Consider the following 25740-nt stretch of genomic DNA (forward strand, 5'->3'; position numbering starts at 1 on the left):
AGAGAGAGACTCCCTGCGGCTTCATAATGACTTTCAGCTCATTGTTGATCTTGAGTTTCACAACTTCACTGTTCTGGGTCACTCTCAAAGGTCTCATGGCATCATTTCCAGAGAAAACACTGTACAAAGCAACTGCCGACAGGAACAGTTGGAACTGGCTGGCTAACGTCAGTGGAGGATTTAGCAGAAGATGGATATTTCTAAACGGAGGGGGGACGAAAAACAGCTAAAAAAGAGAGAATAATGAACTTAAATTCAACCCAAAGACTCATCGATCAAAAAGCTCTTTATTGTTCTCATATGTGCTGCAGCACCTCTTTTCACCCTCTGTCTGAAACCAGAGCCCAGTCTGCTCTGATTGGTTAGCTGGCCGGCTCTGTTCTGATTGGTCAACCAGTTTAGAGATTAAGGCTGCATGATTTGGGGAAAAAAATCTAATTGCGATTTTTCTGACAGAGATTGCGATTCGATTTTGCGATATTTGTTTTGAAGCGACCCAACGGAAGTGTATTGTAAAATGCGGTCATATCTCCGGCTAGGAAGGTCGTATCAACGTGCTACCGTCTCTAGCACCCCCGCAGCCCGAGCTACGAGTGAAAGAACTAAACTTACATGAAACTTCCGTTGGGTTGCTTTAAAGTCAAGCTTCAGTTTAAGATTCACCCTGTAATAGAAACATGTGATGGAGCATTGCTAACCTGACTCAGATGGTTCACCAAACCATCAAGGAGAGCTCCATTGGAAGCCATCTGGAAAGGGCAGGCACTTTCAAAGATACTTGGCAGGTGATTGGATCAATCTGTCTATCACCTTCTATCATGGGCCACTTCTGATTGATTAACAATGACTGGTACATGTGGAGCACAGCACTTCTGATTGGTGTGGATGACTGACACACAAGAAGAACAAAAAAAGAAAAAAAAAGAAATCGCAGGCTTTGCGATTTGATAATTGCATCATTTCAAATCGCGATTTCGATTTAAAATCGATTAATCGTTCAGCCCTATTAGAGATGTCCCGCCCAGTGGTTGCGTTAGAGTTTTTCGTTGTCCGTCATTTTGACGGACAGGATCGTAACATTTCCGTCATAATCCATTATTATCCGTAATTTTATTGTTCATGTTTTAATGATGAGATGAGACCTATTTAATATTTATGTTTGGGTACTGAGCAGCAAATGTTCATTCATTCATGTTTTAATGATTCATACAGAACTTTTAAGGGCATGGAGAAACAAAAAGATGAACAGAGACACCGACCGTGTGGTCACTTTTCATGTCAGCACGAACATGAATGATTTATTTGTTCCTGCACTGACAGCACAGCAGAGGGGGCAGAGGCCGCTAAAAACACTGCGACCATTGTGCCTAAACAGGCAAATATGAACAATGCCATCGTTTTAAATGAGACAATTACAATCAAAATATGAACAAAACATTTACAAGAACAACTCAATTGACCTGCTGTAGCCTGAACGCTGATTTCTGCATCGTCGTGCACCCTCAGACAAATCCGTTACTCATCTTAGCTTTTCTACAGATGTCGCAGAACATTTTGCCGTCTTCCCTCCTCAGCCACTCAAACTCTTGCTCCCGCTTGAACTCCTTGCCACTTGCTTGCCCCTCTGCCGCTGGCTGAACGCTGTCAGTTTTAGTCTTACTGGCTTGTCCTTCATCCTCCACCGCATCAATCCCTCTTTTTTCACCTAGTGTATCCACACCATCACAATTACTGGGCTTATTAAAAAAGCTTCAGACGATCAGCTGCCGTGACATTTTGCGATTGCTAAAGCCGGTTAAACAACAAGACTAGACAATAGCTACTTAATATACACACACTCGCCACCAACTGGACAGGGGTGTGAATGACTAAATAATCGTTACAGACTACAGTAGAGTAGATCGCCCTCAGTCTACCTGGCCACTAAGGATGTAATATAATGTGGGCCGCTGGTGGACATGTTGGCGCTGTTCCGAGTTGTGTTCTAATCTGTCAAAATGACGGACTGCTTTCAGATTTTTCCGTCATTGTTCGAAAAAATTCGTCATTGACGGAAAATATTCGGTTAACGCGACCTCTGGTCCCGCCCCTTACCCTATCACGTGCAATGTGTTGGAGCATTAGCCAATAGGAGCGCAAGTGTTCCATGGTGATATGTTCCTGAACTTTGGGATTGTAGCCTTTGCAGACCATTTACATGCAGTAAAACCTATAGAACACACAAGAGGAGAGGGCCTAACAAGCATAATAATAACAGGGCCCCTTTAATGGTTCTGATTTAAAAATATATATAAAACAGATGGATAGAAATGCACCTAATGTCTGTACAAAATGTTAAATAAATCCAGTTAATAATTATAAAGATACTTCAGTTTTAATGAAAGTGGTAGCTAGTATCGCTATAAACTAAAAAGCTGTGACCTTTTCTCTACATGAAGTATTTTCCAATTCAAACCGTAATGAGATTATTAGGAGTTTATTCATGGAGTTAATCAGCTGGTGGCGATTCTCCAGTCCAACAGAAAACACACTAATACAGGAGAGACATGCACAACAAGACGTCTGTACGACATCAAGGAAATCCAATTATGAACTCATAATAAATCAGTTTGCACCAAAGTGTTCACTCTTTCTAAAAACAGTTTCTGCTTTCCAATATTCAGCCTCTGCTCACAGGCGTCTTTGTTTCCTCGTCCTTCACGTTGAAAGCAGCTGTGAAGCGTCAGAGGAAGTGTGTGTGTGTCTGCTTCTATACAGTATGTGTGTGTGTCTGCTTCTATACAGTATGTGTGTGTGTCTGCTTCTATATGTGTGTGTGTCTGCTTCTATATGTGTGTGTGTGTCTGCTTCTATATATGTGTGTGTGTGTGTGTGCTTCTATATGTGTGTGTGTCTGCTTCTATATGTGTGTGTCTGCTTCTATATGTGTGTGTGTGTGCTTCTATATGTGTGTGTCTGCTTCTATATGTGTGTGTGTCTGCTTCTATATGTGTGTGTTTCTGCTTCTATATGTGTGTGTGTGTGTGTGTGTGTGTGTGTGTCTGCTTCTATATATGTGTGTGTGTCTGCTTCTATATATGTGTGTGTGTGTGTGTGTGTGTGTGTGTGTGTGTGTGTGTGTGTGTGTGTGTGTGTGTGTGTGTGTGTGTGTGTGTGTGTAAACAGAAAACAGCCACACGTCATTCTGGGATACAAGGAATAATAGTTATCTTTCTTTACAACATGTGCAGAATATATTACAACGATATAGAGATGACAATACGTCACATATACATCTTTACAATAACAACAACAACAACAACAACACATCTGGGAGTGAAAGAAGCTAACGAGCAGAAAGCATTTAGGTGTGTGTGTGTGTGTGTGTGTGTGTGTGTGTGTGTGTGTGTGTGTGTGTGTGTGTGTGTGTGTGTGTGTGTGTGTAATGCTATTTATATTAAACAAAGTGCCGTTTGAATGACTTTTCATATATTGAACATTTGTTATTACTCTTTTCCATTAATGCCAAAGTGAAACTAGTGTACACAATGTAAATACGCTCACATAAACTTTAAAATTATTTTAGTATGTTTATTAAAATACTTACAGTTCAGGTCATTCAATTTACAAACTCATATACAACCCCCATTAGAGCTGAGAGCAAGGAAATTCAATGCAATCATTTTAAAAGGAATTTAAGTGTTAAGGTTTCTTAAATCATTTTTAAAATATAATTTTCTTGAAATAAACTAAATATTTTTGGCGTTTGAACTGATGGTGGGAAAGAACTAAAGGATTTTAATTTGTGATCTTGTTTGTTGGAAATTATTTAAGTGCTTTTTCAACATTTTAGATGTTTAAAAAATGGCAAAATGGGAGATAATGAAAACTGCAGTCCTAGTACATTTCTGTGACTGTGCCGTAATACATTCATGTTTAAAATGCTTCAAATTTGAAGGAATATATTAGAGAAATCTGTCATGTAATGGTCACATGAGGGCAATCAAACCTGTTTAAATACTCTTTATGAGAGCGACTGGCACTCGCAGCAACCTGACATGGAAACTTGAGATAAGACTCTTTACATTTCACACAATGTAAGATTTTATCTGAAGACTGTCAACACTAGCATCATGCTGCAGGAATGCACGGAAATGAGTTAACATTTGATGCACTTCCCAATTCCTCATCTTATAGAAAATTGGTTAAAACCTGAAATAAGTTCTGTGGACATAAAATACGTCAGTAAATACCCAACTGGTGAATTTCAAATGTTAACAAGTGTCTAAATGAGACGACTAAACGTCATCACGCACAACATTAGCCTCCTTTAGCTTAGCGGTGGTGACGTGAAGTCATGTGACCGTGCTGTAGTTCCTTTATAGCCCAACATTAGCCGTCTTTAGCTTAGCGGTGGTGACGTGAAGTCATGTGACCGTGCTATAGTTCCTTACCCAACATTAGTCGCCTTTAGCTTAGCGGTGGTGACGTGAAGTCATGTGACCGTGCGTTAGTTCCTTTATAACCCAACATTAGCCACCTTTAGCTTAGTGGTGGTGACGTGAAGTCATGTGACCGTGCGTTAGTTCCTTTATAACCCAACATTAGCCGCCTTTAGTTTAGCGGTGGTGACGTGAAGTCATGTGACCGTGCTGTAGTTCCTTTATAGCCCAACATTAGCTTTTTACTTCAATAATCATGAGGTGGAGATTAAAGTTTATTTTTATTCAATATTCAAAAAGCCAATGGAAAATCCCGTTGGCTTTTTAAAGGGAATGCCGGTAGTGCTACCTTCAGGGTAAGCCTATAAAAATACGACATCCCAGCACCTCTCTACTTACACAGACCATAACAGGCCAGATCCATCAGTCATCACACTCTGACAGTATCCACGATAAACTGGTAATGTGGGGAAAGCTTGGTTTTATCACGTTTACTCAGTGACTGTTATCTCAAAATCTAAAGCTAACAACCCGGCTGCAGCAGGGTTTACGGGGTATTAAAGGATGCCAATTTTTCTCCATGCATCACAAAATGAATTTCAGTGTGGACAGATGCTCATGTTCAGGAGATGATAAATGAAGAAAAACGCTAATAGCTGTCAGCGGGAGAAAAAAACGGACTTAAAAGAGTTATTAAAGCTGCAGCTAAACAAAGAAACACCGTACATTTTGCCACAGAGTAAACTTTTCCACTCTGTTTTAGTCCAAAGAAAACAGACTGTAGGTGTGACCGCACACTAACATGAGTTCATACCTTCCTAGTGCTACAAACCAGCAGCAAAGTGCTTTTTTTGGGTTGCAAAATGTATCCAAATGTTACCGAAATCGCAGTATTGACTAGTGAAATATCCAAATGTAGGTCAAATGTACTAGTGGTATTTACTTACTTGTACCGAGGTGGGCCGACGGTACCGAAGTGAGTCGGTCGAGAGTCCCGGGCTGACTTTTAGTCCCAGTCCTCCCTGTTCAAATTAATAACAATTTTTTTTTTTTCTCTAACCGTGCAGCCCTATCATACTCTAAAGAAGTTGGATTACTAAATAATTTGCGGACGAGACCAACATGCTAATAGCCCCCAAAATGACTTATAAGAAAGAGTTAAACAAACACCATTAATTTTGCCAGAGTGGAATTTCCCATACTGGATCATACCAAAGCAAACAGGCTGTGGGTGACATGAGAAACTTTCTTACAAACAGAAAAGTCTCATGTGGGAGTCCCAGCAGCTTCTACTGAAGCCAGTCCCCAACTCCGGGGACTTCCGGCCGGGGACTTCGGGTGGCAGTATACGCCGTGAAGTTGTTTGCGGCCTGCCAATAAACCCAAAGCAGAAGAAGAAGAAGTGACGTCAGTGGCTTCATTTGCGTAATTTTCCCCCAGGGACTTATTCCGGTGTGAACGCGATCTGCGTTCGGTAAAGTACGGTAAAGTACATAGTGTTATTTTTAACCAAATGTCTCTCAGAGGGGCGTGGGGAGGGGCTCCTTATTTTCATCTAAAGTAACAGACAGAGAATCAGCACTTTGGAAACAGGGCTGAAACAGAGGGGATTATGGGTAATGCTGCAATGATCTGTTTGGTGTTTCAGCCAATCAGAGACAGGTTCTGGATATATCTGAGACCTGTGATATATTGATGAAAAACAGTATAATAGGGGACCTTTAACAAATAATGAAGATAATATAACGATAAACACAGGCTACCACAGCATGTTGGCTCCTACAGTGAGATCACACCTTCCTACTGCGACAACACAGCAGAGAAGTTCATGTTTTTCTCTCATTCTCAGTAAATCAAACACACGTAGTTGGTGTTTCCGGTGGTCAGGATGCAGACTCGACCTGGGGGCAGTTTTTTGGGGGTGTGTTGAGGTCTCTGAAGGGCTCTGAGAGGCGGGACCCCTGCAGGCGGGACAGCAGAGTTGTTCTCCGGCTGCTACTGTCCGAGTCTTGGTGTCCTAACTTCCTGCGGAGAGGACGGCAACACGGGAAACTGAGGGTGAAGTCTGAGAGCAGGCGACCGCTGAAGATCATGTAGATCCAGGGGTTGCAGCAGCTGTTGAGGCTGGCCAGCAGAGCGGCCACCGTCACCGCCTTGTTCTCCGAATCTACGGGGGAAACACACATTTAGTCAAAAGTCAAAGTCAACTTTATTGTCAATCTTTCAGTTTGTGTGTACAGACAAAGAGATCGAAATAACGTTTCCCACAATCCCGAATACAAATATATATAAAAATATGTATATCCTATATATACACAATCAACAGACACATTTATACATATGCACATATTAAGACAAAACAATCAATATGTACAAAATAACAGTCACTTCAATATTTATGAGGCACAGTCGCAGATGTCAGCAGCTTATCGGAGGTGTTAACTCTTCCTCTGCAGGTCTGATAGGGTTGTCTGATTCAGAAAACAACTAGTTTGCAATACTTTTTGACAGATATTGCAACTCTATCATACTCTAAAGTAGGGCTGCTCGATTATGGCAAAAATCATAATCTCGATTATTTGGGTCAATAATTGATATCACGATTATTATAAACGATTATCCATGTATTTTGAAAACATCAATTTATTCGAGAAAATGTGAACAGTATGTTTTTAACAGTTGATTACCTTGAACTTTAAATATAATTCAACTGAAAAACCAATACACAAAAACTAATTTAAAAATAATTTAAAAAAAGTAATAATACAAAAATAATCGTTTTATTTCGATTACGTTGTTTTCGTAATCGTTGCAAGCCATAATCGTAATTGCGATTCAATACGATTAATTGAGCAGCCCTACTCTAAAGCTAGTAGGGACTTTACAGTACAGACAATTACCGAAATTGCATCGCATAGCTTAGTTACAATTCAGAAAATAACTGAAATCGCAATAGTGTCAAGTGTAGAATCCAAATCGTAAACTTTTCATATTTGGAAGGGACCAAAGAAATACACAGATTTATGAGCCACTCTCGCAATGTCAGCAGCTTATCGGAGGTGTTTACTCTTCCTGTGGAGGTCTGACAGGGTTGCAAGATTCAGAAAATACCCAGTTGCAATTATTTTTGACAGCTTTACAATTGTAATAGTTTCAAGTGCAGAAACAGGGTGTCCGCGGGGTCTTAAAAAGTATTAAAAGTTGATAAATCAATTTAGCGAAAATGAAGGCTATTAAAAAGTATGAAACGGCATTTTCCAAGGTATTACATTTTGTAGCTTGTTTTCAATAAGTATATAAATGGTCCAAAGAGGTTGTATTCCACAGTCTGCCTGAATGTAATCATGGCGTAGGTGTGTAGTGTGATTCTGTGTAGTTTATTTATGGCATCCCGTTGGGTTTCACGTCATCTGAACAGGACATCGCACGCTCACTGCTTGATAGCGCGCGGAGGTCCGTTTACGCCGGTTGTTAAACAACATCGTTATGGGGAAATGCAAGTCTGCGTCCAAATGGTTGGAAGATAAGGAGGAAGGACAATCAATACTGTATATAGTCAATGTGAGGTAAAGTGTGTCGCCAAGGTAACCGGTTAGAACTCAAAGTGGCGATGAGGTCTTAAAATGTATGGAAGGGGTCTTAAAAGGTTTTACATTTGACTTCAGGATTCCTGCATATAGCCTGAGAAACCAAATCCTAAACTTTTCATATTTGGAACGGACCAAAGAAAGTAGACGGGTGTGAGTAGGGGAGAAACTCTGAGGCACAGTGGCAGATGTCGGCAGCTTATCGGAGGTGTTTACTCTTCCTCTGGAGGGAGTTGAGCTGCTAAATGTTTATCCTCCACGCCGCAGCGGGAGCCTCTTGTGTAATCGGGGAATTTACATTTCTCGACTTCTAGCAATGAGGATTTCATCGTGTTGCAGGAAAAAACAATTCTCTTTACGACTAACACTTGAAATGACGAGGACACTTGCGAAACACAACATAGTAAGAAATGTAAACCATGCTTTGGTGAATTGAATCAGTGTGGAGCTGCAGAGAAGTCCCGGTATTCTACAGACTCAATAGAAAATCCTTGTTTGTTGCAGATCCTTCTTAATTCACCCATTTTTTATTTTTACAAAATAACCGAAACAGGGGAAGATCCTTTGAACATAGATCATACTCTCTTAAACAAAAAGGAATCCTGTGTGAAATTAAACCAAACACCATGCTTGTTTACAACATATTAAGCCATTGCTGATCTAATAGAGGAAACCATAAAGCGTATATCTGCAACACTAAATGGAAACGCTATTAACTGGTGATATAAATTATATCCTGTGCAGCAGTCAATGATTACAGATTAATTTGACAATCATGTTCACAAAGCTCTTCTCTAAACAGTGACTGAGGCGTATTACTATACTGGGTAAAAGCTCTGACTGCATACAGAGTTAAGGTTTATGTAAGCAGCTCTTTTTTGGATTTGGGGAAGTTTACACTCCAGTAACCCCCGTGATAGTAATTATGAGAGGTATCTTCACACTGAGTCGCAGTATCTCTCTCCGGTGATTTCAATGAGTGGAAGTCAGCAGCGGGGCGGCGTTTCAATCAAGATGAGAGCGGCTGGAAGCGTGAACGTGCTCAGAATTTATATTTACCGTGCGAAGAACTACTGGTGTTTCCTGTCTGGCTTTGGCCAAACAGAGAGTGAGCCTTTAGCTTAGCGGTGGTGACGGGAAGTCATGTGACCGTGCTGTAGTTCCTTTATAGCCCAACATTAGCCACCTTTAGCTTAGCGGTGGTGACGTGAAGTCATGTGACCGTGCTGTAGTTCCTTTATAGCCCAACATTAGCCGCCTTTAGCTTAGCGGTGCTGACGTGAAGTCATGTGACCGTGCTGTAGTTCCTTTATAGCCCAACATTAGCCACCTTTAGCTTAGCGGTGGTGACGTGAAGTCATGTGACCGTGCTGTAGTTCCTTTATAGCCCAACATTAGCCGCCTTTAGCTTAGCGGTGCTGACGTGAAGTCATGTGACCGTGCTGTAGTTCCTTTATAGCCCAACATTAGCCTCCTTTAGCTTAGCGGTGGTGACCTGAAGTCATGTGACCGTGCTGTAGTTCCTTTATAGCCCAACATTAGCTGCCTTTAGCTTAGCGGTGGTGATGTGAAGTCATGTGACCGTGCTGTTGTTCCTTTATAGCCCAACGTTAGCCGCCTTTAGCTTAGCGGTGGTGACTTGAATTCATGCGACCGTGCTGTGGTTCCTTTAACCAATAATCGTTTTTTACTTCTGCTGATGGCATTTACGCTTAAAAAACGCAACCTTTAAAAAAAACTCTTTTCTGGAGTACTCCTCTTCAGGTTGTTGTCAGGGTGAATGTATTTCAAGATAATTCAAACAAAGTCGGTGAGCTCAGAGAAACACACCAAGATGTTCTGCTCATACTTTTCAATTTTTGTATTTAAGCTGACATTCAACATCAGCTTTAACTTAAACGTTTCCTGTGAGGTTGAAATCCCTGAAAGCAGCACCCAGTAAACTCTGCGTTACTATCTCATAATGAAAGTCTCCAGGTGGCTGAGCAGCACATCCTTCACGTTATTACACACTCTGAAGGCTGCTAAATAAAATTCCTATGCTGACCTCCATCAAATGGAAACCCTGGTACACTGACTGCACACATATTTGGTTTCATCATTGGATTAAAGATGTTTGCAAACCATGGGCGCGGGAAGGGGGGTGCTGAGGGCGCTTAACCTAGCGGGGTTAATCGAACATTTCGATTAAGGTCAAAATATAATATTTGTAAATCTGACTCTGAAAGAGTCAGTGCCTCACCAGCCATGAACCTCACCGCACGTCACTGTAACGGACATACGGAAATGTTTGTTCCACAACAAGCTGGAGGAGAGTTCTCCTCTCAGACTGAGAGGCTCAGGTGAGCTAAAGGACTCTGAGTGTTTAGATAGTTCACTTTAGTCTAAGTTATCTCAATGGGTCTCAAACGGTTTGGTCACAAATTATTAAAAAGATTATTTCCGCGGCACACCTTCATAGGATCATTATAGTTATAAAACAAATAAGAGAATAAAGGAAAAACAGTTATGAAATACTATATGGCAGTAAAACAAGAATACAGTTTGAAAGGAGAGTGATTTGTAAAATATCCATAAAGAAAAAGAACATCTGCTTACAGTTGTGTTTCATCTGGGTGTTGAGAGATGTATCCATAGATCTCTTAATGTTGCTCTCAAAGTGCACCAGATTGATGCTTTTAACTTCAAGATTTTAAAAAAATCTTCCCGGGGGAGCATCCCCTCGGACCCCCCCTAGAGGAGGTGAGGTCCGCTCCCCACTCGTAAAAAATAGCACTTTACCCCTGCCTATATGCCGTGAGCTGATTGTCGAGCCTTCATTGTCGCGGTGTACTGTGTGTTTGCGTGTGGGGAGTGCTTTTGTGCGTGCTCTATAGTGCCCGTAATAGTGTTCACTGGAGTCCAGCACCTCAGAACCCCCACTCAAAATACCTTCCCGCGCCTCTGTTGCAAACCATCAAAAACAACTAAACTGCAGACCTGTTTACAGTGTGTGCTGTTCACACGAGAACGCAAACGGTTGTATCCGCTACTTTTCTCTTTCGTATAGCCCGTTCGTTCACACGAGGCCGTAACATATACGCGAAAACGGACCCCGCAAACGATAACGGGTCCCAAGGTGGATAGATCTGCAAACGGAACGCTCTGGGGGGGCAAACGGCTCTGTGTGTACGCTAGGGCTGCACGGTATTGAAAAAAACTGACATCGCGGTTCCCCCCCCCCCCCCCTGCGGTATATATTGCGGTTTTTTTAACCTGTTAAACCCCAAAGTCCCGGCGGGTATTTTACTTTTTTTTTTCACGACAGTGTCTCAGTGGATCGTAATATTAAAGAACCTATTAATGTGTTATACCAGATTAACGGAAATAATCTCAGCTAGCTGACGATACAAACCATTTTATACCAAAACAAAACACAAGTCTCATAAGAAGCATCTAAATGACCCCTGAGCTAAAAATGCTAACGCACTTTGGCACAGAACTCAAGATAAAAGTACCCTTATTATTACTTATCGTAGCTGCATTTACAAGATATCCGATTAAAGCTGAGGTTCCACAGATTATTTAGGTATATAGTATCATCACTGAGTGATCTGAACTCGGACAGGGGAAACAAACACAGACATCACAACACGTACCTTTACTTCGAGGGGAGATGTCTCACCGTAGCTGTCAATCTGATCAAAAGACGTGTTCAATGGCATTAAAACCAGAAAAAACGCGGCTGAATCGGTTAATCCATAGGTTTTTAACGTCTCTGTATAAAAAAAATATTTAATTTATAATCCATAATTCCATTTTTATGTAAATATCGCAGAGCAAAAGTTAGCTGCTAATGGTAGCCACCATAGTGGCTGATGCTTCCGGTCTTGGCAATGCGGAAGTCTCTCAGACACACATTACCAAATAAGGACTGTGTGATTTCCCCTCGATTCCATTGGCTCTGACGGTCAGAAAGAGATGTCACATGTCAAAATCCAGCAAGGTGGGCCAGAGATATGGAAAATCCACCCAAATGGCCCCAAAAGAGGGTTTTTTTGGTGCTAAATCTGTCTAAAAAGGTCAATTATCAGGGGAAGTTCTACACACACCAACACATGAACAAATAAGGAGTGAGAGTGACGACGCGTAGCCAAAACCGGAAGCTGCATACCACCAAGGTGACTACCATTAGCAGCTAACTTTTGTGATCCGATTTTTACATTAAAATGGAATTATGGATTATAAACAATTGCTTCAAAGCCACAGATACATTATCAACCTATGGATCAACCGATTCAGCCGCGAAAGTCTTTCTCAGTCTTTCTCGTTTTAATGCCATTGAACACGTCTTTTGATCAGATTGACAGCTACGGTGTGATGATCTCCCGTAAAAGCTCCGTAAAAGGTACGTGTTGTGATGTCTGTGTTTGCTTCCCCTGTTGCGAGATCGGATCGCTTAGATACTATACTTAAATAATCTGTGGAGTCTCAGCTTTAATCGGATATATTGTATGTGCAGTTTCGATAAGTAATAAGTGTATCTTTATTTTGAATTCTGTGCTAAAGTGCGTTAGCATTTTTTTTTTAAAATGAATAAAACCGCACGTCCCTGCGGTGCGAATACTGCGCATGCGCATACCGCGGTTATCGCCATGACACGGTATATCGTTCAGCCCTAGTGTACGCCCTATACGATCATTTCCTGATAGCGATTAAGCCATAGCCCCGCCTCTCCCCGCCTCTGCTGCTCACTGCTGCAGCATGGTACATGGTAGCATGCTACTGCTACCATGCTACAGATGTTAGTGCAAAATCTACAGCTCCTCTACCACAACCATCAGCAACAAGTGGACATGGAGAATTACCTGAACTACATGTTGCTAAATCCACCGCGGGGCATAAACAGAAGGGCAACCATGGCAACCATGCTCGGGGGTCTTCTTCGCTGCTTTTGGTGTATTTTGTGGCAGAAGTACAGCGCCACTTACAGGCCCGGCATATGTACTGCAGCGTCTCCAACGCTTTCGAGCGGTCTCGTGTGAACGGAAGACTTTTTTGATATCGTATTCGCTAGGGCTGAACGATTAATCGATTTTAAATCGAAATCGCGATTTGAAATGATGCGATTATCAAATCGCAAAGCCTGCGATTTTTTTTAACATTTATTTTTATATTGTGTGTCAGTCATCCACACCAATCAGAAGTGCTGTGCTCCACATGTACCAGCCATTGTTAATCAATCAGAAGTAGCCCATGATAGAAGGTGATAGACAGATTGATCCAATCACCTGGCAAGTATTTTTGAAATACTTTTCCAAATGGCTTCCAATGGAGCTTTAGATGCTTTGGTGAAACAAACCATCTGGGTCAGGTTAGCAATGCTCCATCACATGTTTCTATTACAGGGAGAATCTTAAACTGAAGCTTGACTTTAAAGTAACCCAACGGAAGTTTCATGTAAGTTTAGTTCTTTCACTCATAGCTCGGGCTGCGGGGGTACGTTGATACGACCTTCCTAGCCGGAGTTATGGCCGCATTTTACAATAAACTTCCGTTGGGTTGCTTAAAAACAAATATAGCAATTCGAATCGCAATCGCAATATTTGTTAGAAAAATCGCAATTCCATTTTTTCCCAAAATCCTGCAGCCCTAGTATTCGGTTCGTTTGCGTTTCGTATGCATTTGCGTTTGCGTGTAAATGGGGTCTTAGACTCCAAATAAATAGTTTGTTTATTTGTTCCTGCTAGCCTGAGGAGGATCTTGAGGATCAAGTGGTTGAGTTTTAGTCCAAATATCTCCACAACTATTGGATGTAATGCCGTGAAATTTGGTGCAAACATGCATGTTCTCCTGAGGGTTGAGCTGTAATAACTTTGATGATCCTCTCACAATTCATCGAGCTCCACCATCCAATGCATTTCTTCCTCTGGGCGACATTCATGTATCTACATTATTAGGGACATACCTGATAGTCTCTATGCATGAATACAGTAATGTGCAGATTAAAGGATGTTTTAAGGAACCAAGGAACCACAGTGAAGCAACATGTATTCAGAGGTAGATATTTAGCAAAACCCTGCTGATTTCTCAATAAAAGCCCCCAAATATCTACCCTTATCTGCATTTTAAATACTCAGTTTATGACATTTTCCAAATTTCCCATAATCAGGTTCTTAATATAGATTATAGATTGCATCCTAAGTACATTTTCTACATACAGTAGGAAAACTAAATCCTCTTTGTGGACATATAAAAACATATACATTATTTTAGTTCAAGTATAGGTCTACCGCCTTGCTTATCTTGCTTTAAAACAAGTAAACCTCAACATTAATCTTTATTGGTTTATATGGTCTGTGTTTAATTTAAACGAAGCTTTCGTCATCATGATCATAACGCTCCTCAGGTATGGTTAAATAAAACTGAAATCCTAAATATTTATCCTTTTAAAATGCAACCAGATGACTGTCTCTAATCTTTGCTCTTTTCTACTTAAATACTGGACAAGTCCTCCTCTTAATGCTTCTGGAAAAGTGTCAAATGAAACAAGAAGAAGAAGAAGCAATAATCGGTATTTGGTTAAACTGCTGGCAGCTCACACTTTTTGCACGGTTTCAAAATTTGGATTTATTTATTGATATAAGTCAATGGGATTCATCTGGCAGTAAATTACGCATTAATAAAATAAGGTTAAGCGTTTAAAGAGGCCAGGGATTACTGCCTGACTGTGACCAGTTGTAATTGCACCAGGTTATTTCTTAATTAAAGGTCTCCTATTATGCAAAATCCACTTGTTCATGTCTCTTCTACATCAACATGTGTCCCCTCTTCTTCAAGTCTCTTCTACATCAACATGTGTCCCTCTTCTTCATGTCTCTTCTACATCAACATGTGTCCCCTCTTCTTCAAGTCTCTTCTACATCAACATGTGTCCCCTCTTCTTCATGTCTCTTCTTCATCAACATGTGTCCCCTCTTCTTCATGTCTCTTCTAAATCAACATGTGTCCCCTCTTCTTCAAGTCTCTTCTACATCAACATGTGTCCCTCTTCTTCATGTCTCTTCTACATCAACATGTGTCCCCTCTTCTTCAAGTCTCTTCTACATCAACATGTGTCCCCTCTTCTTCAAGTCTCTTCTACATCAACATGTGTCCCTCTTCTTCATGTCTCTTCTACATCAACATGTGTCCCCTCTTCTTCATGTCTCTTCTACATCAACATGTGTCCCCTCTTCTTCATGTCTCTTCTACATCAACATGTGTCCCCTCTTCTTCATGTCTCTTCTAAATCAACATGTGTCCCCTCTTCTTCATGTCTCTTCTACATCAACATGTGTCCCCTCTTCTTCATGTCTCTTCTACATCAACATGTGTCCCCTCTTCTTCATGTCTCTTCTACATCAACATGTGTCCCCTCTTCTTCATGTCTCTTCTACATCACCATGTGTCCCCTCTTCTTCATGTCTCTTCTACATCAACATGTGTCCCCTCTTCTTCATGTCTCTTCTACATCAACATGTGTCCCCTCTTCTTCATGTCTCTTCTACATCACCATGTGTCCCCTCTTCTTCATGTCTCTTCTACATCAACATGTGTCCCCTCTTCTTCATGTCTCTTCTACATCAACATGTGTCCCCTCTTCTTCATGTCTCTTCTACATCAACATGTGTCCCCTCTTCTTCATGTCTCTTCTACATCAACATGTGTCCCCTCTTCTTCATGTCTCTTCTACATCAACATGTGTCCCCTCTTCTTCATGTCTCTTCTACATCAACATGTGTCCCTCTTCTTCATGTCTCTTCTACATCAACATGTGTCCCCTCTTCTTCATGTCTCTTCTACATCACCATGTGTCCCCTCTTCTTCATGTCTCTTCTACATCAACATGTGTCCCCTCTTCTTCATGTCTCTTCTACATCAACATGTGTCCCCTCTTCTTCATGTCTCTTCTACATCAACATGTGTCCCCTCTTCTTCACGTCTCTTCTACATCAACATGTGTCCCCTCTTCTTCATGTCTCTTCTACATCAACATGTGTCCCCTCTTCTTCATGTCTCTTCTACATCAACATGTGTCCCCTCTTCTTCATGTCTCTTCTACATCAACATGTGTCCCCTCTTCTTCATGTCTCTTCTACATCAACATGTGTCCCCTCTGTGGAAAGAGACTCTGAAAGTTTCAGGAACAAAGTTTCTCTCTCTTTTTGATCCATTTCTATAAAAACCTGTCTGAAAATGAGCTGATCAGATTTTGGCCACTTGATGATGTCATAACGATGTTTTGTCTTGTGTAACCATTAGCCAATCAGCAACCAAGGTAACCCCCCCCCCACCTTTTTAGTGCTTTTCCCGTTTAGTTCCGTTAGTACCCCTTATGTCGCGTTCACACCAAAAACAGTACTTAGTGCCGGGAACTTTTACCCCCATTTTTAGTGCATGCTGAGAGCAGTTACTCTCCTGGGGGGGGGGGGAAGTGCCCCAGTTCTGATTGGCTGGGCAAATTGCAAACCACGCCCGTAAAACTCTGAAATGTTTTGTAGAGCCGCCATTTTATTATCCTCGCATTAGCATTAGCATTAGGCCCGCGCACCAACGCAGAGAGACTAACTTATGGCAACACCAAAGAAAACATGGGAGCGGTGGAGATGAGGAGGTGTCGGCGTTCTGGTGATTTACTCGGAAGGCTTCAGTAGAAGCTGCTGGGAGTCCCAGCAGCTTCTACTGAAGCCAGTCCCCAACTCCGAGGACTTTGGGCGGCAGTATACGCCGTGAAGTTGTTTGCGGCCTGCCAGTAAACCCAAAGCAGAAGAAGAAGAAGTGACGTCAGCGGCTTCATTTGACTAATCTTCCCTCAGGGAACTTATTCCGGTGTGAACGCGATCAGTTCTTAAGTTCCATGGGGGTACTAAAAGCTGGGAACTAAGTACGGCGAAGTATGCGGTGTGAACACGGCTAATGTGTTCTTTTTAACCAAATATCTATCAGAGGGGCGTGGGGGAGGGGCTCCTTATTTTTATCTAAAGTAACATACAGAGAATCAGCACTTTGGAAACAGGGCTGAAACAGAGGGGATTATGGGTAATGCTGCAATGATCTGTTTGGTGTTTCAGCCAATCAGAGACAGGCTCTGTATATATCTGAGACCTGTGATATATTGATGAAGAACAGTATAATAGGGGACCTTTTAAAGGATTTTTTGTACAGGTTTTTTGACTCACCGTGCCACACGAAGCTCTCGTCCCACACGGACCACATCTGCACGGTGAAAAACGGCGCCCAGCACACCACGTACGCCAGCACGATCACGAAGGTCATCTTCACGGTGCGTAGCTTAGCTCTAGAGATGGTGCTGATGCTGCTGACGGAGCTGCGACCCAGCATCCTCTCTGGTGCCGAGCCTGATGTACTCCGACGCGTTTTATACTTCAGATTCCTCCAGATGGTGAGACAGATTAAGCCGTAACAGAACACCAGAATGGCTACTGGCAGCAGGAAGATGCCCACCGCCATCCAGGTGATGTAGGTACGAAGACCCCACGGCTCCACGAAATGCCCCCAGCAGTCGTACACACCTGATCCGGGCGTCACTTCGCTCAGGGAGAAGATGAAGTACTGCGGGCTGCTCAGAACCAGGCTGCACAACCACGTGGAACCGATCATGATGTGGGCGCGCTGCGTGGGCTGCTGAAGAGTCTGGAGAGGGTGGCAGATGGCGATGTAGCGGTCCAGCGTCATCATCACCATCATGTAGGTGGAGGCGAACATGCCCAGGACCTGAGATAAGATAAGATGGACCTGTATTAATCCCTGTGGGGAAATGCAGCAGTTCAAACAGCAAGAGGCAGGGTAAGAATGAAAAACAGGATAGCACAGATTCACACAGATTAGAAATTAATCAAATTAAAGATAACATCAAAGTACTTGTGTACTGATGGCCAATATCACAAATCACATTTGTCTCAGAGGGCTTCACAAATCAACAACATGAATGATAATGTAAAAACAACGAACATATCTGAGAGTAAAATGACAAGATAAATATGAAAATACCAATGAAAACAAAACACAATGACACAAATACATTTAGAATGCAATAATACAAATTCCATAAATGAAGGGTCCATGAGGATGTTTAAAAGGAAGTTTAAAACCAGTCCTAACTGTACGCTGTACTAAAGAGGAAAGCCTTCAGCCCTCTCTTAAATGTGTGGACACTACCTGCCTCCCTAATCAACACTGGAAGTCGGTTCCGAGGCACGGTGCTGGGTAGCTGAAAGCTCTGGCACCTGATCTTATTTTGTGGACTCTGGATTGACTCTGGACAAAGGGTTGTCCAAGGCACTTGGTATACCTGCAGGTGTTTCACGATGCGGCACAGGAAGTCCGGGCCGTAGAATCTGAAGGTGATTTCCCAGCAGAGCTGCGGCAGAACCTGGAAGAAGGCGACGACCAGATCGGCCAAACTCAGGTGTTTCATGAACAGGTGCATCCTGGAGGGCTTCCTGCGCGTCCGGTACATCGCCAGCAGCACGCTCGCGTTCCCCAAAACCGCCGCCACGAACACCAGACTCAGCACCCTGATCTCCAGCTTCGCCACTTCTTCATTGCGTCCGAAAGGGTCAGAGTGGTTCCTTTTCCCCGTGAAATTCCCAGAAGGCATTGAGGCGCCGGGCTGCAGATCAGGAGGGAAACTGCAGTTTGGGAACGTCAGGTTGCAGGAAGTCTCCGAGGGGAAAAGCATGTTGGAGATCCTCCTCTGAACACACCACCAGAGACTGTGGCTCTCAAGCTCCTCCGTTAATCCAGTGTGTGTGTGTGTGTGTGTGTGTGTGTGTGTGTGTGTGTGTGTGTGTGTGTGTGTGTGTGTGTGTGTGTGTGTGTGTGTGTGTGTGTGTGTGTGTGTGTGTGTGTGTGTGTGTGTGTGTATGTGTGTTCAAAAGGTTGCACACAGTGGAGAAGAACACCGGCAGAAGTCACACAAAAAAAAATCCACAATTATGCTTCCAGTCCTCGTTGCGGCACAGAAACTCTGGGTGTGAATCTGAGCTGCTGCAGCCTCTTTTAAAGGCTCCTGCAACCCCCCCCTCAACACACACACATACCACGACCCTACACACACACACACACACACACACACACACACACACACACACACACACACACACACACACACACACACACACACACACACACACACACACACACACACACACACACACACACACACACACACACACTCTCTCTCTTTTCCCTCCCACCCTCTTAATAGAACACAAGATGAAGTGGAGCCTGCAGGGGGAAAAGCTGCTGCTCCTCCAGAGTGTGATTGGGATAAAAAACTAAATCGTACACATGTTGGTAAAGCAATATAGAGGATGATTTAACCCAGAATAAAAAATATCTAAAATGCAGAATATGAAATGCTAAATGGAGAAGAAAAAATGCAAAAGGGACGAAAAAACGAAGAAAATAAACGTTTATTTTGCAATTAATTGTTAAATTTTTTACCATTAATGGATTTTCCATGCCAGGTTTACTTTTTGGAAATTCCTAACTGAAACTATTTTTTACATTTAAGAACATTTTAGTGTCATGAACTTGTTTCTTCTATTTGTGCTTTATCGTTCGACAAGATCGTTATTTTAAATCTCAGAAACTCTCGAGGGGAATCTTTAAATGTCGTGTTTTGTTAGACCATTATTCAATTTACAATAATATACAATAACATAACGTGGCAAATCCCCACATTTAAGAAGCTAGGACCACAGAATGATTGGTATTTTAATTCAATTAACTTATTAAAATAAAGCAACACATCTAGTAACAGAGGGACATTAATGGGAGAGATGTAATTAACTCAGACTGAAGTGTCCTCATCGATTCAGCCTTCTCTGTATTCTGACTGTGTGTGTGTGTGTGTGTGTGTGTGTGTGTGTGTGTGTGTGTGTGTGTGTGTGTGTGTGTGTGTGTGTGTGTGTGTGTGTGTGTGTGTGTGTGTGTGTGTGTGTGTGTGTGTGTGTGTGTGTGTGTGTGTGTGTGTCTAGCATTACCTACTTGTCCCCACACAGTCACGTGTGGGGACTCACCTCCCTTATGGGGACATAATGGGGGTCCCCATGAGGAGAATCATTCATTTTAGGGTGAGGTTAAGGGTGAGGGAATGCTCCGGTTTTGGGACAAAATTAACATGGGATCACTCCGGTCATTGTACGTACTTCGTCTCACTGGAATATTAACGGTCAGATTGAATACAACATCGACCCAATTTCTCCGGTCAATGACGGGAGAGTTTTGAAAGTGACAAAACACTGTTCCACACATTTAAAAACACTTAAACAATTAAACAATGTTTACCCAGGATTCAGGCACCTTCCCTGGCTTGTAAAGTGCTGTGAATCAGCCTGTTCTCTGGGTGCAGTCTGGGTGCAAGAGCCATGTGCTGCAAGGATCTCTCTGGCAGGGTTTCCGTTAGCCGGTAATTACCGGTTTTTAGCTGGTAACATTTATTAAAAACCGGTAAATTCAAAACCTGCCGGTCAAAATGTCTGGTAATAATTAGGGATGCTCCGATAGATCGGCCGCCGGTCATTATCGGCCGATATTCACTCTTAATAGTTTGATCGGTGCTCTCTATAAAGGCCGATCAGGAGAGCTGGATCTGATCGATATGGACATAAACGAGAGTGAAGTATAACCGGACTCGAGAGAGAGATCAGATCAGCTGCTGAGTCAGACCGAGACACGCAGCTCTGCATAATCACCTGAAGCCCCGCCCACTGTTTAGCGAGCTGCAGGAGCTGCATGAGAAACTGACGGGCTGTCAGGAGAGAGAGGGAGGATTCGTTTCTCCCCTGTTATTATTCAAAGTTGATGTAAACTTTTGAATAATGTACGTTATCTACTACAAGTAGTTAGTTTGAATGTAATAATTATGTTGTTTGTTGTTTGTGGAATAATTTATTGAAAAATGAAGCTGCATTTTTCGATCTGTTACGATTATAAACTGAAGCAATATAAAAATGAGCCCCGTGAACTGAGTTTTAAACATCAGCATATCTGCTCATAGTCCGTTAATTACCTGCTAACGGAAACTCTGCAACACAACTCTTATTATTATTATTGAAATATGACCGGTAAGTTTCAAATTTGTCCGGTAAAATAAATCCTGCCCGGACATTTGACAGGCGAGGAAAAATCCTAGCGGAAACCCTGCTCTCTGTGTGCGCTCTGTGAGTCTCACACCCCCGCTTCTCTCTGCCTGTGTGTCTGTGAGTGTGAGACCCTGCTAACAGTAGTGACTCTGCTGTACTTATCTTCTTGTACATTTCGTGAGTCAAATGTGGACGAAATGGACAGTTTCCTGTCCATATGACCGGCTGTTTATGCAGTCAAATGCGAATTGGAATTAAAACAGTTTAATGCACTTTTAACACTCATGTACCCACGATTCAAGCTGCTTTCCTGGGTTACAAAGTGCTGTGAAGCAGCCTGTCCTCTGGGTGGGAGAGCCATGTGCTGCAAGGAGCTCTGTGGGTGCGCTCTGTGGGTCTCACAGCCCGCTTCTCTCTGGCTGCTCTCTCCCTCTATTCACAGCACTTTCCCCCAGCTTTCAAAGACTTATTGCTGGGTGGAAGAGCCATGTGCATCACCCTGGGTCTCTGCCTGTGTTCCTGTGAGTCTGAGACCCTGCTTCTCTGGGGTGCTGGAGAGTCATTTTCAGGCTCCTCTCCACAGTTGTCCCCCTAAAACTGATTTGTAATCATTATTTTTGCATTTAAATGATTTATTTTATCATTAATATGGTTCCCTAACACAATGCACATAGTCTGGAGCTCACTGGGGTCCTGCATATGCTTTAATCAGGCGTTTTAACACTTTTTTTTTTTCCATGAAAATGATTTTTATTCACTATCATAGGGCTATATAAATCAAATTCCGGGTAATTCGGAGCACAATTGTACCTTTTACTATTTAAATGCATTTGTATTATATATTTTTGGGCTATAAAAGTGACATTTCTGGGTGACTTTGTCAGTTTATGGAGCTTAGCCCACAAATCCTGGAGGTTCCAGGCCGAATTTGGGAGCTCATAGGCGGCCTGCCATGCGCCCCCACCTGTGGAAAGAAGAAAAAAGTAAAGAAAACGGTCAATTATATCTTAAAATAATCAAAAATGAAGTTTAAAAAAAATTGTTTCAATTGCTTTGAAAAGCTCAACCTGTCGGCGTTTCCGGCCGAAGCCCCGCACACGTTTCCACTCCCCCGTTGCAACTTACAACGGAGATGGAAAACCAAGCCTCCCCTTCTCCGTCAAAAAAATGCATTCGTCATTTTCAAGCTACTGTCCGCACGAAATCGGAAACCCAGTTTTTGAGAGGAATCAGAAAAAAAACGGCTGTCTCACTTCATGGAGGAATGTGTCCGCTCCTAGGGCACTCTGGCTCGGATTAATTTGTTGCCTAGAGACCCCCCAGCATGGTTCTTACCAAACTTTAAGTTTTTGAACTGGTCTCTGGAGGAATGTAAGGGGAGTTTGAGGGGACTCTATCCGCATTATGAGGCACTATTTTTGGATACTTTTTTTCATTTTCACCCATTTTCCCTGGTTCTCCAAAAACTTGAATCTGACTATTTTGCCTGTGGAGGAATGACATGAGAGTTGACAGGGGACTCTACCCGGGTTATGAGGCACTATTTTCGGATACTCTTTTACATTTTCACCCCTTTTTTATGGTTCTCCAAAAAGTTAACTCAGACTTTTTTCTGACTCTGGAGTCATTTTCACCCCTTTTGCCTGGTTCTTTTTATTATTTAAATTTTTTGGCCCGTTTCACCCAGTTCCATCTTCCGGGGGCACTACCCGGTCCTGGGTGCCCCCCGACGGCCTTTGTCAAGCCGTTCCCCCCCCCCCCCAACTCGACCGTACATTAACGGATTTTGTCCATTTTTGCTGTGTTCTTCTCCTCTCACCTCACTGATCGAATGGCAAACGCGACCCGCCATCGGAGGGCCTCCGCCGGCCCGGCCTCGTGCCGGTGCTCTGGCGGTCGGTTCCTCCGAACTGCGGGTTCTTCTCCTTTGACCTCACTGATCGAATGGCAAACGCGACCCGCCATCGGAGGGTCTTCTCCCCCAGTCCACGTGCCGGTGCTCTGACTGTCGGTTCCTCCGAACTGCGGGTTCGACTCTGATGACCGGGAGGGTGTGCTGCGTGGGGGTAACCATGTGTGTCTCTTACCTCCCGGGCCGACCGATATGAAGCGTTTCCAAGACGAACCGTCTGACTCAGGGGTCCCACCATGGGTTCCGCAGCGGGTTGGAAGTTCCACCTCCCCACTTCGCCGCGGAGTGCCAGGCAAACATCAGTTTCTCTAATCCTCCACTGTTATATAGCGGCCTTAGTCGGCTGCGGCATTCAGCAATTGGCCTTGCTCCGGGCACCAGTTCCCTCTGGGACCACGGCTCGGTGGCTTCACATGATATAGGGTCGACCCTACTTCATCACAGGCTACCTGTTTGATCCTGCGTAACAACCACATATGCTTGTCCATCGGAGGGCCTCCTCCCCGGGTCCACGTGCTTGGCGGTCGGGAAAATGATATTTTGCAGGACATGACGGAGCTCAGGAGTCTGAACTTTGAAGCTCCTGGAGCGGACAAAGATATGTGTATTTGCCTGAATGATGGAAATAAACAAAGAATGATATTTTACAGGACATGACGGAGATAGGTGTATTTTCCTGGCTTTTTGGAAATAAACCAAATGTGATCTTGCAGGGCATTACGGAGCTCATTTACCCATGTGAGGGCATCCTTCTGAGCCCTCAATGCCAAATTTTCATTTTAGGGTTACCAGGGGCATGAGGTTCTGTAGGGTGTGATCATCTGGGTTTAGTCCGTGGGGGAGTGCTTAAGTCCGGGGGCCCGGGGACTCACGGTGTGCAAGGTTATGGAGGTGTCCATGTCAGGGACACATGCTGGAGGTCATTAGTCCGTCCTTTGGGGGTCTTGGAGGGGCCAAAGAGAGGTGATTTCCCCGGTCTCTGTCCTGGATGTGTGAAATAAACAGAGTCCCCATTTCAGGGACACATGCTGGAGGTCTCTCTCCCGAGAGTGGACGTCCATTGCCTCTAAATAGAGGTAAAATTAGGTCTGTCACTTTGGGTAACCGCACCACTGTCGGACGTCTCCCGAGAGTGGACGTCCATTGTCTCTAAATAGGGTAAGGGTTAGGCATGTGTTGGTTATGTTTAAGGTTAGGATAAGTCTCCAGGAAATGCATCTAAGTCAATGTAATGTCCCCTGAAGTGATGTATACATGGTGTGAGTGTGTGTGTGTCAGTAGCGTGGCGTGGGAAAAAAATTAGGGGAAGCCAATAATTCGTCCTTTCTTTTGGGTCGGGGGTGTGGTGGTCAATGTAATAACGTAACCAGATGAGTGATTACAGCACCCGGTATCATTTTACACACATTTGTATCAGATGCAGGACTTACACACGCCTGTTATCTAACCGACAGGTCCGCACGCACTCTCCAGCCCAAACTCTAATAAGCATTCATTCACAAACTAAATCAGGAGACCTTTAACGTTTTACGTCCAATTCGCTCCTTTTTTCCTCGCTGTACACAGCTCCAGTTTGGGCATCGGCCTGTCATCAGATTGTATTTGTTGTTGCTGCTGTAGCGGAAGTTTAGTACAATTATCTTTGATGAAATACTCCACATCTCCACCCTCCATAATTGCACTTGCTTCAGTTGCTTGCTACTTTCTAACGGCGGTGAGAGTGATGCAGTGACGCTATCTATCTTCTATCGATTAGATTTATGATTCGAAAATTATAAAAGTAGGGTAGACATGTGGATATTATCCGACTGAACAAAAACTTGCATTTATCTAACAGGTTCGTTTTCCACTGACCTTATTTCAAGCTATTTTCCTAAATCCTATGGAGAACTCCCATTGCTTTTTTGTCGAGGGAAACCGAGCGCAGCTTACTTCCGGGTTTTATGACGCGTCACTGCAACACTAAGTTGATGTGATTTGATTGGATTGTGAGGCAAGGGAAGCCAGCCGCCTCTGGCTTCCCTTGGCATGGCCCTGACCAATCACAGGTTGGCAGGGGCATCACGTGAGCCTCATCTGATTGGTCAATCCCTCCATTTTTTTCCACCAAGGGAAGCCAGATTCGGCTGGCCTCCTCTTGCAACAGTGAGTGCAATCTACTGTTTCACCATAACATCTAGAGGGGCGCTGTTTGTTTCACTCTTTGTAAAATACTAAATGAGAATGGGGGAGAGACGGGCCGGCAGCAACACACAGCAAAGGAGAAGTATCGAAACAAAACAAAGTGTTTTTATTTATTTATTTAAATTATAACTACAATCCGAAAAAACAGGGGAAGCCTGGCTTCCCTTGGCCTCCGGGAGAAAATGCCACTGCAGTTCTTTAAACAATCTTAAGTGTATTTTAGATTAAAATTAAAAAGGAAATGTAAAGACTTTACAGATAGAAGAAGAAGAAGGAGAACTTGAAGAAGAAGATTTTGAAGACAAAGAACTTGAAAGAGATGAAGAACTTGAGAGAGATGAAGAACTTGAAGAAGAATCCTAAGAAGAACCTTAAAGGGGACCTATAGTGCAAAATGCACTTTTGTACGTCTTTTATACATGAAGATGTGTCCCCGGTGTGTCAGAAAACACAACCCTCTCTCTTTTCCTCCATACCCAAATCTCTCAAAACGGGGCTGCAAC

General features: G+C 43.1%; 1 protein-coding gene across 1 annotated transcript; it reads right to left on the reverse strand.

Moving 5' to 3' along the window:
• Positions 1-4553: 4553 nt before the first annotated feature.
• Positions 4554-18997, reverse strand: LOC117536528 (arg8-vasotocin receptor-like). Its single transcript, XM_034201434.1, has 3 exons — positions 18342-18997; positions 17209-17764; positions 4554-6588 (listed from the first exon to the last, which is right to left on the reverse strand). Exons 1-3 carry the CDS (start codon positions 18729-18731, stop codon positions 6305-6307), a joined length of 1230 nt encoding a protein of 409 aa, XP_034057325.1. The 5' UTR covers positions 18732-18997; the 3' UTR covers positions 4554-6304.
• Between the last annotated feature and the right edge of the window lie 6743 nt (positions 18998-25740).

Source organism: Gymnodraco acuticeps, unplaced genomic scaffold, assembly GCF_902827175.1.
Source record: "Gymnodraco acuticeps unplaced genomic scaffold, fGymAcu1.1, whole genome shotgun sequence".
NCBI classification, from domain to species: Eukaryota; Metazoa; Chordata; class Actinopteri; order Perciformes; family Bathydraconidae; genus Gymnodraco; species Gymnodraco acuticeps.